The sequence below is a fragment of the Helobdella robusta genome (assembly GCF_000326865.2).
Source record: "Helobdella robusta unplaced genomic scaffold HELROscaffold_12, whole genome shotgun sequence".
NCBI lineage: Eukaryota > Metazoa > Annelida > Clitellata > Rhynchobdellida > Glossiphoniidae > Helobdella > Helobdella robusta.
Window position 1 is genome coordinate 2,846,374 of NW_008703664.1, and position 19,728 is coordinate 2,866,101.

The 19,728-nt window shown below is 32.2% G+C and overlaps 2 protein-coding genes across 2 annotated transcripts; one reads left to right on the forward strand and one right to left on the reverse strand.

Moving 5' to 3' along the window:
- Positions 1–9,259: 9,259 nt before the first annotated feature.
- HELRODRAFT_156388 (hypothetical protein) lies at positions 9,260–12,483 on the forward strand (the record flags this gene model as incomplete). The annotated part of the gene is made up of 12 exons (XM_009013654.1): positions 9,260–9,284; positions 9,401–9,477; positions 9,551–9,698; positions 9,783–9,883; positions 10,017–10,114; positions 10,200–10,294; positions 10,392–10,479; positions 10,659–10,854; positions 10,922–11,002; positions 11,316–11,411; positions 11,802–11,888; positions 12,403–12,483. 12 exons carry the CDS (start codon positions 9,260–9,262, stop codon positions 12,481–12,483), a joined length of 1,173 nt encoding a protein of 390 aa, XP_009011902.1.
- A 286-nt stretch (positions 12,484–12,769) lies between these two features.
- On the reverse strand, positions 12,770–17,516 carry HELRODRAFT_167939 (hypothetical protein; the record flags this gene model as incomplete). Its single annotated transcript, XM_009013655.1, has 10 exons — positions 12,770–14,169; positions 14,263–14,385; positions 14,688–14,749; positions 14,857–14,990; positions 15,064–15,147; positions 15,837–15,974; positions 16,077–16,163; positions 16,226–16,315; positions 16,707–16,875; positions 17,362–17,516. The coding sequence occupies 10 exons, from the start codon at positions 17,514–17,516 to the stop codon at positions 12,770–12,772; spliced, it is 2,442 nt and encodes an 813-aa protein (XP_009011903.1).
- Between the last annotated feature and the right edge of the window lie 2,212 nt (positions 17,517–19,728).

Consider the following 19,728-nt stretch of genomic DNA (forward strand, 5'->3'; position numbering starts at 1 on the left):
ACAACAAAATATCGTTTACTATTAAATGATTCTGTACTGAAAGGACCATAAACATCTGCTGATAGTAGTTCACCTGGTTTATTGGTTGCATTTCTCTTGCCAAATTTTAACCGATGTGCTTTACCATAGAGACATGGTTCACACAAATCCTTGTCAAGATGAATGTTTAACTCCTTTTCTATAACATTCTTTATGTGATGTTTATCTTGATGACCAAAACGTTCATGGTAGAGCTGCACTATTGAATTTTCACTGACTGTATTCACTTCAGCCAGTGTATCTGGAGTTAATGAAATCAAGTTTGCCTCATACAAGGAACCATCTACTTGTCTTGTCCCTTGTACTACCACTCAGTTCTTTATACTGAGTTGACATTTGGTTGCATAAGATTCAAACTTGCTGTTTTTTGAATTTTTATCTTGTGTGGCTAATATGGAAAACAGGTTTCTACCTATATTTGGAACATACCAGACATCTGAGAGTTTTATATACTGTTGTTTGTTATTTACTGTTGACAGCATATTTATTTCACCTCTACCCACAGCAGCAAGAACTTCTTTTCCTGCAGCTTGAACAGAACATGGTGCGACAAACTTCTCAAAAGTAACAAAATTATCTGGATTGTTCGTTAGGTGCTTTGTTGCTCCATTGTCAATATACCACTTAGTGTTGTCTCTCAGTGTTTGATTACTGGCTGACGTGCACAAAACTACATTTGATGTTTCATCATATGCTTTTCTTGGTGTCGCTGAAACATTTTTGGAATTTTTAGAAGGTCTTCCATCACTGACCCACTTTTTACATTGCTTAACCCAGTGTCCAGGTTTATGGCAATAGTTGCAGTTACCAACTGGTTTTGTCCTTTTAGTGAAATCTCTTGATTTGTTGAAACTTGGCTTTTCAACATTTACAACTAAGGCGTTCTGCCTTGATGATTTATCGATTGTGTCAAAAGTCTTTATCTCTCTTTCGAAAGCACAGAGATGAGTGATTAAATCATCTATCGACTGATTTTCTTCACCTAGCATTAGCCAACTTGATTTGAGGTTTTGGAAACTATTTGGGAGAATCTGCATTGCTTTGCATACTAATAGCAGCTCTGGTAGTTTATTTTCTCCCGATGCCTGAAGTCCACTGTTTAATTCGTTCCATAAAGTCTTCAATCTTGCAATTTGGCCGGATACATCTACATCCGCTATTCAATTGAAATCGAAAAAATTGGAACAGTTGGTCCTTTCTTTTTAATTCCTCCCAAACTTCAAACGCTGTGTTCTTGTCCATTATCTTTTGGTATGTATCTTCTGTGACTGCATTCGCAATTACTGATTTGGCATAACTGTTTGCCTTTCTAAACAGATCTGATTTATTTTTAAAATCTTTTGTCTGTTGCTCTGTTTGATTTTCTAGTAATTCTGGTTTTGACAACTTCCCATCAATCATATCATATAAGATTGTCTAAAACTATGGAAAGTCATAAATATATTGAAACATATATAATATACATATATATTATTTCAATATTTATAGAATATTGTAAAAATTATGGTCTATTACCAACATATTTATATATTAGTGAATGCTGGTAAAAGACCATAATTAATGCAGTAATTTATGAAATCTACAGAATTTATATATATATATATATATATATATATATATATATATATTTAAAAAATGATGATATAATTATATAAAAAACATAAATATATACATACAATTTATTTTTTTCCTAATTAATTTTCGGCGAAATCCACGCATGCAAATTGAATTCGAACCCTGGTCACGGCTACAGCCTGACGGCGTCTAAACCATGTATGAATGTTCGTATATATTGTCAAAAATCTAATTATTTTTATTAAAATACACAGAATTGTATTGATCCTCTCTTCCATTTCTTTTTAAAAGAAGATTATTACGGTGTATATTTCACGTTCGCCATATTTATGAGTGTTAGTAAATTATAAAGATTTTTGCTTACAAATTGCAAATGTAATTTAGATTTTTAGTACACGTCAGAAATGATTAATTATAGTTATTAATTGTATTATTATCATTAACACAACAACAACTATTATTATTATTATTATTATTATTATTATTATTATTATTATAATTATTGTTATTATTATTATTATTATCATACTACGTCCAATACAAATTTTAAAACTGTACTCTACTACTATTAATATTGATATAACTAACATCACCACTACTGCTGTTTTGCAGGTGCTGCTATCGTCGTTGCTACTACTACTACTAAGACTATTATTATTATTTCTACTGTTATAATTTGTGCATGTGTATATTATGTATGTTTTTAAACTGTTGTTTTTAACTCACGCTCTGGTAAAGGAATGAATTTTATTACGTTATTTTCATAAATCCTTTGAGCTGTTGGAGTGTTTCTTTTGAAGTCAGAGGTTTTTGAAAGTGCCTGAATGAAAACTTTCAAGACACACGGCGGAGTCGGAGTGTGGTTTTTGTAAATCCGACATCTAACTCTGGAATGAATTTTGAAAATTTACTTTTTGTCATCGGGTTTTTCAACGATATGACATCATCTATAATGATGGTAATGAGCGCTACCAAAACTCTGTGCTATCAACTTTATTGGTGAAAAATTGATTTTGATTTAGAAGTTTTCTACTTAAAAAAGTATTTAAAAAATTAATTTACGTAGCGTTAAATGCTATTTTTAATCACTTGTATTGCACAATCTAGTCATGTGCACGAACATAAGCGATAGAACGCCCTATAATTTCAATAAAGGTTTCTTTTCACAAACCCACATCGAGCTTATCGCGTCTGAGGCATCAGGTCTTCCTTATCAAAACGTTAAAAAAACGAATGACTCATGGATTCCATCCCCCAAACATATCGACACTTTATTCTTACTGTAACGTTTGAGTTAAACAGTTGAGAATCGGAAGCCGGAGCTGTGAGCGAAAGTCGGTTCTGGAAAATTTTAAAGAATTGTAGTCGGAAAATTCTTATCTGACTTCAACACCCAACATTGTGGGGTTTACAAAATTTTTTTTTGACGGGTTTTGGAAAGTCTACGTGCTTATTCAGCACCTCGTGATTAAAAATTGACTTTCATATACGACACTTTAATAATAAAAGTTATTGAAAAATTGTATTTAAAATAAAATAAAACTTCTCTCTAATCTAAAATTCCCACACAGCACTTCCTAACAAGGCATTTTATACATCATTAACTTTTTATGTATAATAATATATAAATTTAATTAAATGAATTTTTCATATTAATTTCTGGTGGCAGGTCTTGCTAGATGGAGGGTTGCTGATGGTGCTTTACTAAAGGCCTAAAAGATACGCTAAACAAGAACTTTTAATATATATATATATATTGTAACTTTGTATACTTGATATGTACCAATGAATGGTTTAAATTTCACTTCTTACATTGCGATGATTATTTGATTTTAATAAATGTTTTAACAAAAATTATTGATTGAAAAAAAAAACAGAAAAATTTGAAAATGGCTAACAATTGTCTTGAAAACGATTGGTTCACGTAAGACAAAAAAGGTTTAACATCAATTTTACAAACAGTAACTCAACTTCGCAGACATTTCAACGAAGGCTTTTTTAATTGTAACTTTTCACTGTTACATTGCTGACAATTTTTTTTTCTATCATAACTTTAACTCGTTTTATTGGCAACAAACCGTACTGGACCAATGTTTTTTTTATCTATTTTTAAATTTCCTGATTTCAATTCATGTTAGATCTGCTTTCACCTGTTGTTCGCATTTAGTTTCATGACTTTAAAGACGTAGCTACTTTTCAGTTAATAGAAAATCTATGAAAATCTTTGAAAAATGTTTTTAGCCACTAAAAATAAATGATTAATAAAATTAATAAATAATAAACAAAATAAATTAAATGGAGTATTAGTGTGGTGTGTGTGTGCGTGTGTGTGTGTGATACTATGATATCAAGTATTGGTAATGAAATTGCAAATGATCGCTTTAGCGTTAACCGACATTGATACTGACATAAGCAACAGTAATGTTAGTGATGTTGATGCGTGTGTCTGTGTGTGTGTGTGTGTGTGTGTGTGTGTGTGTTGTGTGTGTGTATGTGTGTAAATAAGAATATATTATTATAGCGTTAAAACCTGGGCATCAAATACGAATAACGTCACATCAGTAACTGGCAAACTAGAGTAATATATAACTACAAAGTTGAGTGGTTACAATATCACTTCAAGATTGCTTGGCGTAGATTTACTAAAAAGATTAATAATTTCAAAATTTCAAATGCTCTCGTTCTTCTGTTTATCGTCATCGCGTTATTTTGATAGGTTGTTACTTGCTAGTCACGATTCAATCAAATAAAGGACAGTAAAAATTTCATTTAAAATAATAGTTTACCGTACTGAACTTCATCAACTGGAAATTATTTTACAAAACTTTATGCATGGATAAGTGTTGGAAAATTCAGATCCTAACTGTTTCGGTTAGAATTTGTTCGATGCAACATTCGATAATTATGTAACTGATATGTTGAAATTTATACAGTTATAACACATATTTCCCAAAAATATTTTTTATAAGCTAATTAATTAATTTATTAATAGGTTTATTAATAAATATATATATATATATATATATATATATATATATATATATATATCCAAGGTCTCACTACATAAACATAATAATCACGAATGTATAATATATATAACAGTACACTAATTAATTTTAATTTTAATTACAAACAATTGATTAACTCAACAACTGTGATTGATTTACTACTTACCAGTCATTTATTTGAGAAAAAAATTTCAACACTAGTTATTCTCTCTGCTCCATGTCATCTTAGGAGTCATTCTCATCCTTTATTCAAAGTCACTCTTTGACGAGTCTAATGATGTTGGAAGATCGGCAACTGAAGTTGCGAGGTACCAGTTGGGCATCTCGTTAATGTGTATTGCCGGTGTTTGGTTTTTTTTCGATTTAACAGCAGCTTGTCTCTTTTCTTTTCCGCGTTCTCGTTGCTTCTGCATGGCCGCATTTGTTAGTTTTTCCTTTTCACGATTTCTTCTGTACATTGTACGGTGTGCTGAGTTGCTGTGGAATGCGATTGTGGCTATTTTATTCAAGACAAAATTTTTTAAATTGACATAAGCCCATTATTAAAATTTTATTCTTTGTTTCATTTAATTATCAAAATAGTGTGGCATGTGGAGCTTCATTGTACCCCTGGTATTCAGTAGTAGTGTGATGCTATTCATGCTAAGCTATCATACAAGTGGATTGGTTAGTTACTTTCATTAATTTAAATTAGGTTGAAAAATATTCAAAAATTAAAATAAATGGAACAATCAACAGCTGATAAACTCCGTGGAATCGTCGGCTATTAATTCTTATAAAGAATACACAATCAACCCAGGTTGGTATGGTGTCGAACTTTGTAGCACTCGTGAACTCAGTTACGCTGTTGTGTTATGTTATTTCGTACTGTCGTGTTGTGTTATGTTGTTATGTTCTGTTGCGCTATGCTAATGTGCTGTTTGTTACGCTGAATAATATGCTTTTTCATTAAGACAATTCTCACTTTAGTATTACTCAGAGATATCAGCGACAAACACGCAGTGCATGCAAATGCATGGTAATCAATGCATCCCACACGTTGCACGGGATGGACGGGGGCATCTCTATCTTTGCATTCAAACCAGATTACTGCAGCAGCTGGACCAGGCACTTTAACCATTATACCATCCTACCGCCTCCTGCCATTTTTATATATGGTGTTTGGCGCTAAAGCACGATAGTTTCATCCAATTTTTATTATACCAACGGGAGAATGGAATCGTATGAGGGAGATAAAGGGAGAGAAACAAAGAGAGGAACGAAACTGAACAAAAAATTTAACTAATGTTTACATTTTTTAAAGAAACTTTCGACAAGAACGGTGCTATATATTTCCCAAATATTAAAAGTTCTGTATGGTTCAACTTTCAAACAAAAGTCAGTTCAGTAGTTTTTGAAATTTTTATTTAAAAATATTTACACATAGTATATTTCTAAAATTATTTCTGAAATTTCATTAAATATTATTATTATATTATTATTTAATTTTACCCTCAAAAAAAATAGAAATATTTAAAAAGTAAAATAGCATTAATAATGTCTTTACTTGAAGCACCGATGTTGTGGAGTTACTCACAAGGAACTCGCTTCCTCCAACCACTCCGTCGTCGTCACACCTTCTTGTTGCCAACTCATCAACCAGCAACTGATCAAGGTCCCCAGCATGAAATTCAAAAAAATTCATTACACCAACCTCGAAGCTTGCTTGCAATCATCCTATCCACCAAGTTTATCGAGCTACACAAATGTTCAGGTCTAGCAAGTTATTTAACATTTTCTGAAAATTAACTTTTTTGCAAAACTTAGTAATTAAAAATAGACGTTTATAAATTTTTTGGAAACTCATGGGCGTTCATCATTGCAAAGTTTTATAATTTTGCCTTTCTTAGAAATAAAATTAATGTTTATTTTTATTTTATTATTTTCAAAAGAAAAAAAATCCTTGATTAAAAATTTCCTAAATTTGTTACCAGTCGATTCAATAAGCTTAGATGATCTTTTATTCAGCTATTTAAATGTCACATGATTTTTTGGCAAAAATTGTTTGAGTCTTTATTATTGCAGCTCAGACATACGCAGAACCACTTACAATGTTACAGATATATTGATATTATCTATTTTTATTATGTTCTTCATATTTTCACCCATTGATTTGAAGCAGCCATCTTCGCCACAAAGGCTTTTTATCCTTTTCACACGACGTACACATGTACTTATGTGCACGTGCAAGCACCGCATCATATACGATGAGTATATGATAGCCATTGAGATGTTTGACTCAGCGCGCATTTGAACCACTGAACCATCTCGCCGGCCAACATGCGACAACTTACGTCGTCTCCTCATTTACCGACCTCGGAAGAATGGGTGGCTGAGTTGGCCGGGATCGGCTACCCGGATGAACCTGCAGAAACATCAGGATTTGAACCAGAGTCGTTGGAGTAGTAGATGGACAGGACACGCTAACCAATCGGCCACGAGGCCATAAAATTGCACTGGGCACTTAATAAATTTTATCATTAATGATGTTTGCTTCTTCAAACAAAACATATTATTGTTTTTATTGAAAATAATTGTTTTACATTGTCAAATTAATAAATACCTATTTATTTAATTATTTTTGTAAAAAGGACTGCAACGAGAATTTGCTCGGAAACTTCCTGGAAGAAACTCGTCTTGAGATGATCACAATTACTGTTTCCAGCATTGCGGTGAGTTACACGTTGATTCTTTCATCTAAAACATTCAATAAAAACAACAACGTGAACGTCACACATTCATTATAATATATTAACCTAATATATTAACAATTATAATAGTATTACAATGTGCACAGGGACCTTTGAATAGCGTGTCAATAACGATTTAATGAAAAATAGAATAGTTACACAAGCACACTCCAGTCAACGTTCGACATCAAATACGCTACAGTTGTTTAGCTCCTCCTATCAAACCAATCACACTCATTTACAATTAGTTTGTAAAGCACTATGCGATGTTTAACAGCGCTCCTAAGTGAACTTTGCAAACAGATGGGTCTTGTCTTGAGATCCCCTCTGAACTTTGTATGTGATGAAGTAGTAGTCAGAGAAAGAGGTGGAGAGTTCTAAAGAAAAGGGCCAGAAAAAACAAACGCAGATTTAACAAAGTGTGTTTAACATGAGTTAAGAAGTGAGAGCAAGAAGACGATCGTTAACCGGGGCGTTTAGGTTCAATTAATATACCTGATAAGTACTTAGGAAATAGTTTTGATTGAGATCTAATGTGTAAATTTAAAAAATTTCTGTGTTTTATAGGCAGCCAGTGCAAGTGAACAAGATATGGAAATATATGAGAAAAGAAAGGAACACGCGCAATTAAACGGGCAGCAATGTTAAAAGGATAGAGATGCGAGTGGCAATAGTCAGTCCTAGATAAAACTAAAGAAGTAACAAGAAGGAGAGTAGGATCGTCAAGAAAAGGCAAATTTTCTTTATTCTACATAGATAAAAGAACTTCTAACAACACTATCAAACACGGGCATTACGGAATCAACACGATTTAACAACAACCACAACTAAAATATTAATAAAACGATATTGATAATGAGAATAAAAAAGTATTCGTAAGAACCACACATCACGAATTGCATATGACAGGCGGAGCTCTCTTTAGAAATTGCCAACATCTCGTATTATTCAGAAACATTTGTTCTTAATGTTTTAATTTTTTAAATTTGATTTTTAATTTCTGGAATTCGATATATTCAAAAAAATTCATTTAACGACAGGGAGGTTTTGTATATGCGGTGGTAGCAGTCGTTGCAATGGCTCTTCGAGATAAATCAGACGGAATGTACGATGTGAATGCCTGATTTCATTCCAGTCGCCAATTTTCGATTATATATTTTTTTGCATCAAAACTTTCCATATAGTGAAGTTATTGTATTTATTTGTTATAATTGCATTTATCATAGAAATGACATTTCAATAAATGTTATCTCACATCAGTTTTTGGATAAAACAATATTTAATTTATCCTTTAAGATATGAAATGTGACTACTCTCTTCTGAGTGACTATTTAATTTATTGAAGCATGATTTTAAAGCCAAATATACAGTTTTTATTTTGTGCAGAAGCTAACATAAAGTAAACGCAACACTACATTAAATAAATAAAATATTAACAACCTATTATTTAATTAAACGCACATAAAAATGGGGTTTATTTTTAATTAAAAATAAAAGAGCATCCATCTAATAGTGGCGCATATTAAACTCAATTGTTATATCGGCAATTAAATAGAAAATAATGATGTTTCTTTAAAAGCTTATCATATTCAGTCACCTACAACTGGGATGGGCATACGACGGCCCGTGAAGCTATTTTTATGCGGCCCGCGAGCTTGAACTTAATAATGATAGCAGTTTTACAAAAAATACCATGAAAAATGCACATGTTTTAACGGTTTTTGTAAAGGTTATTAAAAATAATATTGAATTATCTTTGTTTGAAACTAATGTTTATTTTTAAATTTTTACCGTGTAAAATTGAACTTATATTAGATTTTAATTTAGCTTTTATATTGTTTTAGTAAAATTCAAAAAAAAATCATATAATTTCTAACATTTAATTTTGACTTAAAAAAATTTAAAAAGATGAGTACAGGAATCTATGGAGGAGGTTAACCTTTTTACTTTATGAACTTAACTTTTAACTTTTATTAGTAATGGAAGTAAATTTTTTAAAATTGAGCCCCTGGTCAGTGTAAAATTATAAAAATTAATATTTTTTTGAAGATGAAGTTGGTGCAGTTGTGCTTGACATTGGATCTCACACAACCAGAGGTGGATTTGCTGGAGAGGACATGCCAAAAGTAAACAAATAAATTTAATGATAATTTTTTAATTAATCTTAATGTGTAATTTATTTATTTATTGAATTTGTAGGCTGATTTCAAGACAACAGTTGGTGTTCTGGCCGATGCAGAAGACATCACAGATGGGTCAACTAGAAAGAAATATTGCATTGATACTGTAAATATCAAAGTGCCAAGAAATTCTATGGAAATGGTCAACTTCGTTCAGGATTGCATGAGTAATGCTTATCAAATGTTTATAATTTAATAAACATATTTATGAATTTGAATTTAAAGGGATTCAATATTTTTTTTGTTCACAGTTGAAGACTGGGACACATTTGAAAAAGTGTTTGAATATTTTTACAAAAGTTACATCAAATCATCTGCAGACCAACATCCTCTTCTCATGTCCGAAGCACCTGTACTGTCAACAATTACACATTTTTGCTTTTATCAAAATTTTTTTTTAAAAAAGTGTTTATCATGAACATTATCAAATTTAATATCTTTTTAACTTCAGTTTATTTTGAATGAAAAATTATTTTTTCTGCCAGTGGAATATTTCGTCAAAACGAGAGAAGTTAACTGAAATAATGTTCGAAAAGTATTCAGTTCCTGCATTTTATTTATGCAAAAATCCTGTACTTTCAGCGTTGGTCATTTTTTTAGAAATTACATAGTACAAAATTTTATCCAAATTTCTATATATAAAAATGAAATATGAAAATACTTGAAAGATTTGCAAGTGGCAGATCGACAGCATTAATATTGGACAGTGGAGCATCTCACACAACTGCCGTACCAGTTTATGATGGATATGTTATTCAACAAGGTTTTTGAATTATTTTTTATTTGCATTATTTAAAATTTAATAATATATTGGCATAAAGATTATTTTGACAGCATTTTAATTAATCTTGATTTTTAAGCTGTTACCAAAACTAGTCTTGGGGGTAACTTCTTGATTGAAGAGTGTAAAAACTATTTTCAGCATGAGAATATTGACATTATTCCTCAGTACTTGGTGGCATCGAAGGTAGGTAGCTTGCATGTTTTCTAAACACACAAAAGTTACATTCATTCTTCAAGTATATTTTGTATATATTTGCATTTGTTTTTTAACAGTTTGCAGTGCCTGAAAATGCTCTTTCGCAATATATCAAGAAGAATGTTTCTGTTCATCCATCATTCCACAGTTTCAGTGTGAACGAAACAATAGAAGATTTTATCCAGTCAGTCATTCAATGCTCGGACAACAATTACGAGGAAGAAATAGAATCAATGGAAGCAACCGGGCCAGTTCATCATGAATTTCCTGATGGATTCAACAGAAAGTTTGGTCTTGAAAGATTCAGAATAGCTGAAAGTTTATTCGACACAAATTACATTAGAGTCTGTATTCGTGCTGCTCAAATTATTTTTGTTTTAATCATTCTGTTACAAATATACAATCACACAGAGTCATTCAAATCCTCTAGTACAAAGTGTCAGCCAAATAATCAGTTCAGCCATTGCCAAAGTTGATATCGACATGAGACCTGTTTGTTTTCATTTTTGTTTTGTTGATTTAAATTCCCATTTGACATTTCCGTTTTATTTTGCAAAGATTTCAAGCTCTCAAGCTAATGTTGTCCACAATGATTCACACAACTTTACAATTTTTTAAGATTTTCTAGTTCATTTAAGTTGTGTAATTATTTAAAGTAAGTGTACTGTACATCAACAATACACGTAATGTAGGTCATTGAATCTCCTCACTTATCATTCTGTTGAACCATAATTTTTCGTGCACTCATCATTTTGCTGCTGGTACAATGTGTTATTAAAAAGCAACACCACCACCACCACGCCAGAGTATGTACAACGGCATAATAGTTGTGGGCAGCAACTCTCTCTTGAATGGTTTCTCTGACAGGTTGATGACGGATCTCGCCAATAAACTTCCCGCTGTGAGTATCTCAATTTATTAATTTAAATAGAACTTATTTTTATTAATACCTCAATATCGAACCCACCCGAACCTAATTTTTGCTCGAACAAATTTAATATTTTTTCATGTGAGAAAGTAGAGAGCAGAGTATAGAACATCACGTGTCAACATGACAAAAAGACATATATACGAAAAGAAGGCTATTATATAAACAAGCTAATGCTTTAGCCCTACCGAAATAAATTGTCTACTAAGTGCGAAAACTTCCCTTGAAGTTTTAGATTCAAACTAGCCTAATAATATCTGAAGGTTTAAAAGTGAAAAAATGATAACCAATCGTTGTAGTTGTTCAAACACACTCCAGTATTATGCCGTGACTATTTCTTTATGTTATAAAAATCGAATGCAGAGCACAAAGTTAAAGGTGAATGCGTCGCAAATAAACGTTGAAAGAAGATTCAGCTCATGGATTGGTGGATCAATACTGGCCTCGCTGGTTGTTAATTAAACATCATATGAGATCATAAATATATTAATAATTTCACTGTTTTTATATAATAAGAATGTATATTTTATTTGTGCTTCCATTTTAACTTGTTCATGCAAATGTGCAAATAGCATCCAAAAAGTAAGCGTTTTATTCCTGGCCAAATTTTAATTGTTCACATATATGACTTTAATATTCGGCCTTCAATTTAGTAGAATAACGAATAACCGAGGTCCATTTTTATTCATAATATATACATCTTATATACATCGAAACTATAAATAATTATACACACATCTTATGTACATAACATACAACATACACACAACAACATAAAACATCCTATCACCATGCGTCGCAAGTGATTTTTTGGCATCTTTTTTATTAATTTTTTCATTACTAAACTTTATATATATATATATATAGAGAGAGAGAGAAAGAGAGAGGGAGAGAAAGAGAAAAAAAATTTTTATATAAACCGTTAACATGTCGTTTGAATTGCATTTATTATTCACATACACAGGGCTCCTTCCAACAGCTATGGATCTCAAAACAAGAGTACGAAGAAAGTGGAAGAAATTGTGTTGATAAAAAATGTCCTTAAACATTTTTAAAAGTCAATTAATATTACTAGAAACAGTAATGTAGTGATGGGAAGAGCAAGTTGTGATGTAATGAGATGATATGTCGTTTGTATGAATGTATGTAGAATGACCTTGACACATTTGTTTGATACTGATGACAATGGTGAAGTATTTGGGCATTGTGTTAACGTTAATATTTTTATATATGATACATACAATACACACACTGGAACAATTTCGAACTTTCATTCATGTTTTTGCATCACATTTGAAATCTTTTTTATGACTCGGTATAATAAATTTGCATCAACGTTTTGTATTTTTGTTCATTCTTAATTTTAGTCTTTCCATCAGAGGAAGGATGGAAGAGTCAACATCGTTTTCATTTTTTGCATTGGGAGTAGAAGATGTTGTCGGAGAATAACGGCTGGCATAACATTTCTCATGTTGCAGGCTATTAACGTCTTTTGGTATAACGTGACTGATGAACTTGCAGAGCTCCTCCTGGTCAGTTTCAAACTTGTCTATCTCACCAAATGTGCACGTTTTAACAGGAGAACGTAAAAATGAATTGAAATGCCTTCGTGGAGAAGCTAGCGGAGGAAAAATTAATTGAGAGTGATTCAGTTGTTCTTGAATATAGGAAGCGTATGCGAGAGATAGATTGGCTTCATCATCACAGAAATTCATAACTGACGCGTCAATGTTGAAGTTGCCAACATCACATTCATAATTTAAATGACCACCTTGCTTAGATAGAACGATGGAATCGAAATTGAAATTGTGGTCATCGTCATCACTGTCTCTCTTCAGACTGTTTTTCTTATGAGATAGCTCGTGTAGGCTTACTTTTTCATCATCTTCAAATGATATATCATAGGATGAAACATCAACGTAATAATCGCTGTCCTCATCTTCATCATTGCTGCTTTTTTCAACAGTCTTTTTTAAATCATAGCTATCACAACTCATCATGGCTTTCTGCATGTAACATTCATCTTTTCTTTTATCTTCATCGTCATCGCCATTCACTAATGACGAAAGCTCGGTGTTGTTTTGTGAAGTATTTGACGTTTTATTGAAGCATTGTTTTTGAATATTTTCTGCATGCTTATCATCACTTTTCATCCCTTTCAACTTCAATCTTTCCTTCAGAGGTAATAGGCTTATGCTATCAAGCATTTCTATGCAGTCATCAGACTTTGAAGGACCCGTCCCATTATTTGCAATGTTGTTGTTTCTTACATTTTTATGCGTCAGGTCATCACACTTTGATTGACCTGTGCCAATATTTTCAATATTGATGTTCCTTACGTTTTCTTTGACAGCTGCGGCCACAATGCGACCATCATCGTCGTCGTCAGAATCGCTCAGTAGTAGCACTTGATGCAACCTCTTCATCATCTCCTTTGTCTTCAACCTCCACTCACTTTTTCCCATGCCCACAGATCTGGATCTTCGTCGACTTCCACTTTGCATTGAGTAACTTTGCACTGCACATGTTGGGACAGGGAGTTCGTGCTCTGCATTTTTAACAGCAGCTCCGAGTGCCGAATGTTTTGTGCGCTTAACATTTGATTCAGTAACTAAATTATCTCCAATATTGTTCTGATGTGATTTAGTTGGGCGTCCATGACAGTCACCAGAACTGGCGTCCTTAGTCGCCCTAACTTCATTCGATTTTGTATTCACGGCTTTCTTTTGGGCTGAAAAATAAAATTAAATGCGCAAAAGCATTAACGGTTTATTTAAAGGAAAATATTTAAAAAGAGTAAACGAAATAAATTTTATAAGTTTACTTTTAGTGTTGGGATTCAATTTCATTTGGCCAAAGTCTTCTACGATATCAGGAAACGCTTTTTCAAAAATATTTTGATCTTCAAAAGTTGTGTAATAATCAGCTTGAGTGAAGTTGTCTCCCTCTTGAAAATATTTTCAAAAACAGGCAAACATCAACAAATATGCATAAATGATATCTACAATTTTCGAGGATAGATATGCATAAATGTGATCTAAATGGGAAAAGAGATAAAACAGCTTGTCATTATTTCCTTATTAAGTAAGTAAGGCTTTTATCTTTTGGGGCAACCATTCAGCAAACAGCAAGTTAAAAATTTATTTTATTCACGCTGCTCGATATAGCACAGAAGTTGCTTTGAATACTTCAACGTTTTAACCTGTTCTCGAATTTGTAACAAATTTTTATGTAAATCGTAGCACAAACCTATCTTACTCCACTGGACTTCGTAACACTGTCCTCCTTGTCGAATTCTTTGCTTCACAATTCTGCAAATTATTTTTCAGTCGTTGTTGCAATGTGTTCACCAAAAATTGTGCAAAGTGATATCTTGATGTTTCAACCATATAAGAAGGCAGAAAAGCATGAAACTGACTTAGAGGGCTTCATTATGCATCCATCAGATTGTTGGCATTTGATGATACATCTCATGTCGTGCAGTGTCATCAGTGGAACCATCTTACTCATCGAGTAGTCCTCGGGCCATTCCATCTTCATTAACGCGAAATCCTTTGTACAATTTAATGAAAGTTGAAAAAATTGTTGAAACATAATAAATACTGAAAATAAGAATTTTAGTTACGGCAAATTTGAACGGGTTAGGCGTTCTCCACTTCCTGTTGAATTTTGGAATTTTGTCTTTGATGATCATATATTCTGAGATGACCTAGAAAAAATTAAATTTATAAATACATCAACGTTTACAATAATTTCTTGTCAAGTATTTTAATTACATCGTTGAATGGAAACCCTGGAGTTGTTGTTGCTTTCCTACAAACCATCGCCTCATAACCATCTGCTCAGTGAAACAATTGAAAAAATTATCTCCACTATTTAAAATATCAAAAAAAATTTATGAAAAACAAAAATTTCATGAATTTAATAGTTTTTCAATTGTACATATTTTCATATGTAACGAATAACAAACAAGCGTGCAAGCGTCCAAGAAATAAACAGATAAAAAACATAACAAACCCAAGAATGCTAATGATGATAATGGTCCTTGCCAAATTTTAAACCTGAAAAAAAATGATTGCTTTGTTTTACAAAACATTTGAATGAAAGTGTTTAAACATTTTCATAAAATTGTTTTCTAACATATTATTATAATAATAAGGTAAAAAATAAAAAAGTAAACTACACATCATGAAGGAGTATCTAAGAATGATTGAGAACCAACAATTAATATACAAAACAAATGCATTGGATTATTTCTAATCATCATTCTAAGACACACAAGTTGGTTCGTAATAGAACACAAAATGGTACTAAAATGAATCCTAAAACTGAGAAGATGCTCAGTGTCAACCTTTCTAAAAGTGAGCAGCCATTTAAATTTTTGATGAAGTTTTTCACCAGTCCTTTGCCACATCCACCAACACCTTTCGGGAGATAATCACATCCACATAAAATCGCTAAGCCAACTAAAGATTCTCTGTTGAGTCCAAGATCTCTCTCTACATCATCCATATTGTAGGCCTCAACATGAGGGTCCTAATTCAGTTTTGTAGGATAAATTATAAATAGATATACAGCCTCATTGATACAGACTTTAGAATTTGTGTATGCACCTAACATTGTAATAAAGCAAACAACCTTTTGATTGATGGTGAAATGTCTAAAAACCATTCTGGCGCCATACAAAAACGCATCACCATCATTTGTGATGCACCCATCAACAACCTGCATGTGCAATGTAATATTTTTATTATCGATGTGTTGAAATGTAGAAATACGAGATTTACCCCTTCCTGATTCAGATAGGCACACATGGCTTCTGCTTCACCAGCAGCTTGAACATAAGGAAGTCCCATGCACTCCAGCAGCTGACAGCACTATGAAACCAGTTTTCATTAGTAGTTTAATTATTTGTTATATTATTACATAACTTGCATTTTGTTTTAAGCAAGCATTTGGAGGAGCTATTTCACTTAACAAAATCAAAAGTTTTTCGAGCAGCTTTTGATTTTTGTTGGGATGGTTCAAGGAATTTCAATCAGTTATAGCCCTGTCATATATCATATTTTTCCATTATACAAGAACCCAATTGATAACCCATTTGTTTTTAGAATAAATTAATTTCAGACATCTTTTTTTATAAAAAACATATTTATCTCTCTTCTAAATATCTTTGTTCATTGAATTAAAAAAAACACTTATAATTGTTTAATGAAACAATCAGGTATATGGATACCTGTAAAAAATTGAAATTTAAAGTTACTGTACCTCTCTGTGAAGGGCATTGAAATGTGATCTTTTGATGGAGCCAATCTTATCGGGTTGACCCAGGCGGTTTTTCATAACTTGTTGTTTCAAGTTGGGAGGTATGCCTTCAATGACAATCAACGGTATTATGCCAATTTGTAGCAGGTGAATAACTCGAAAGAACAAATGCCTGTAGTGTAGTAATAAGATAATGACCACATATATAGTCATAACTATTTGCACTAACCAGTTACTACCCCAAATGAAACAATACTATCAGAGTGATATCCTTTTTATCATAATTCAGTTTTATTAACAATAAGTCTTAAATGGAGCATGCAAAAACCAAAATTGATACAATATTGCGCAAAATATTTATGCACATCTGTATTTTTATTTTATTATATTAATTAACTTGAAAATTTTAGAACAATTACTCATGTTAATTAAATGAAACCATTAATAAACTATCATTGAAAGAGCTTTATTTTTTTATTGTATCGTAAACATTCACAATTGTAAAAAATAAACAATTAGTTAATTAATTACAAAATAAATTAAACGTTCTATCATCATATCACACAGACTCACTAACTAATCATAACATTTACTTTTTAAAATAATCTTCATTAAAATTAATTATAATATAATAATAATTTACGACTAATACATGAACCTCAAGTGCGGTTTAGTTATGGATTTGGGTAAATGGTTTTGAGCTTCCACAATCCAGATGCTCAGGTCGACAGCAATCATCTGACCGTGCAAACTTTCCAGGGGCATGTGTCTCTTCACCGGAGCCAGAATGCTCCAGAGATGTTTTACCCCCATGCTCGTTTTTATTTTGCTTTTAACTTAACAGTTTTTGAAAAATAATTAAATTGAATATTGTCTATCAAATCAACGAAACATTTTTATTTTTAAAAGTTGACGCTATTAAATTACGCCAAATCAGCTGTTCTTAGTTAGGTTTTAAAATTGGCAGACTATTGAAATTAGTTGGAAATTTTGTTATGGAAAACTGTTATTGGAAAACCAACCCCATGCAAATGAATATTGAAATACAGTTATTTTTACGCTTTCGTGACCGGAGAATGTTCGAAATAAAACATGTTTTATTTTACAATAAACTTCATTATTATGCGCATCTAAAAATTACTTTATCTTCGTTAGCAAATCTTTAAAAACATTAACTGATTGTATTATCAATCAGTCTCACACATTGAGATATTGCTACTATATAGGTAATTGGAATAATGGCTTATATCTCAATGACCTCACATGAATTTGTGTGGGGGGGGGGGGTTGGACCCGAGGCAGAACATTTTTTTTCATGTGAATGTGTAACAATTAATTTAACAAACGTTAGTTGGATATTACGTTAGATATTAGTTAGTCTCAGCTCCATAAAATTTCCCACAGACATTTTGTCATCGGCCGCTCAAAGAACATTTGCTTAAACACGTTTCATTTGCTTAAATGAAAATTATATTCATTGTTTCTATGAAATTTGTTGAAAAGTTATATGAAAGAAATAAATTCATACGGAAACTACTACTTTAAAAGCCAATGAGTTTAGTTTTTTTTTGTTAATATTATAATAAATTACACCTTCTCGAGGCGGATCTCGACAACGTTGACGAGGGTCTGAAATTTGACGGGGTCCAAAAACTGCCAAAGTTTTTTTTAGTTTAACCCGTGTAACCAAAATTTGGCTGGCGACTTCCTACTTGAAACGTTATTTTCATTTATGTAAAACCTGGATTTTATAGAATTTTAATAAAAAAATATACGGGTCTAATACTAATCCTGGTCTCTCCATCCGCCAATGTGGGCAACCGCTTCAAGAAACTATCTTCTTTCCAGCCTTGGCCAAAGTTGTTTGGAGAATTTTTGTAGTTAATAACTCTTAAAAATAGTTTTTTAAAAAATAAGAATTGCTTGTGATGCTTCTAAATTAGTTACAATTAAAGTGCGTAAACGTGTTCATGTGAAATGTATGCATGCGTTTGTGTTAGTGTTTTGTGTGTGTGTAAGGTGTATGTGTGTGCACAATGGGTTTGTGAAATGTGTGTGTGAAATGTGAGTGTCTTCTGTGCCGTGAACAGCGTCTGATTCTGCAGAACACCTCGATGGATAGTACATCACGCACGCAAAAGCAAAGCCTAGTTTAGGCTCAATGCGTTTGATAATCTTTAAAATTTTTAAATTAAAACTCGAATTATATCATTGCTGGTTATAATGAAAAAATTACAAATTAAAGTTATGAATCACGATTGACTAAAATAACAGCGATCTGTTTATTGCAATAACGAATGTTCACTACAATTTCTGCAAACGAATCTTGTGACGACCAAACTGTTCGAACTGATTTGCCAAATTTTGAAATGCGTGATGAGAAATTTTTTTGGAGGACTGCAACAAAAATAATTATCAGTTCTAAAAATAAAAAATGAATAAAAAATTCATTCGTGGTTTGTATGAATAACCAAGAACAATGATAAAATTTTAAACAAAAATAAATACCTACTTTAAATTCAAGCAATCTCATTTCATGCACGATTTACGCTGACATACACAAGAAACACGCGCTTACAAACGCTCACACACACAAACACTAACACACACAGACACAAACACACGCAGACACACACACACACACACAACCTCATACACAACCTCATACACAACCTCATACACACAACCTCAAACACACAACCTCAAACACACAACCTCAAACACACAACCTCAAACACACAACCTCAAACACACAACCTCAAACACACAATCTCAAACACTCAACCTCAAACACACAACCTCAAACACACAACCTCAAACACACAACCTCAAACACACAACTTCAAACACACGACCTCAAACACACAACCTCAAACACACGACCTCAAACACACAACCTCAAACACACAACCTCAAACACACAACCTCAAACACACAACCTCAAACACACAACCTCAAACACACAACCTCAAACACACAACTTCAAACACACGACCTCAAACACACAACCTCAAACACACAACCT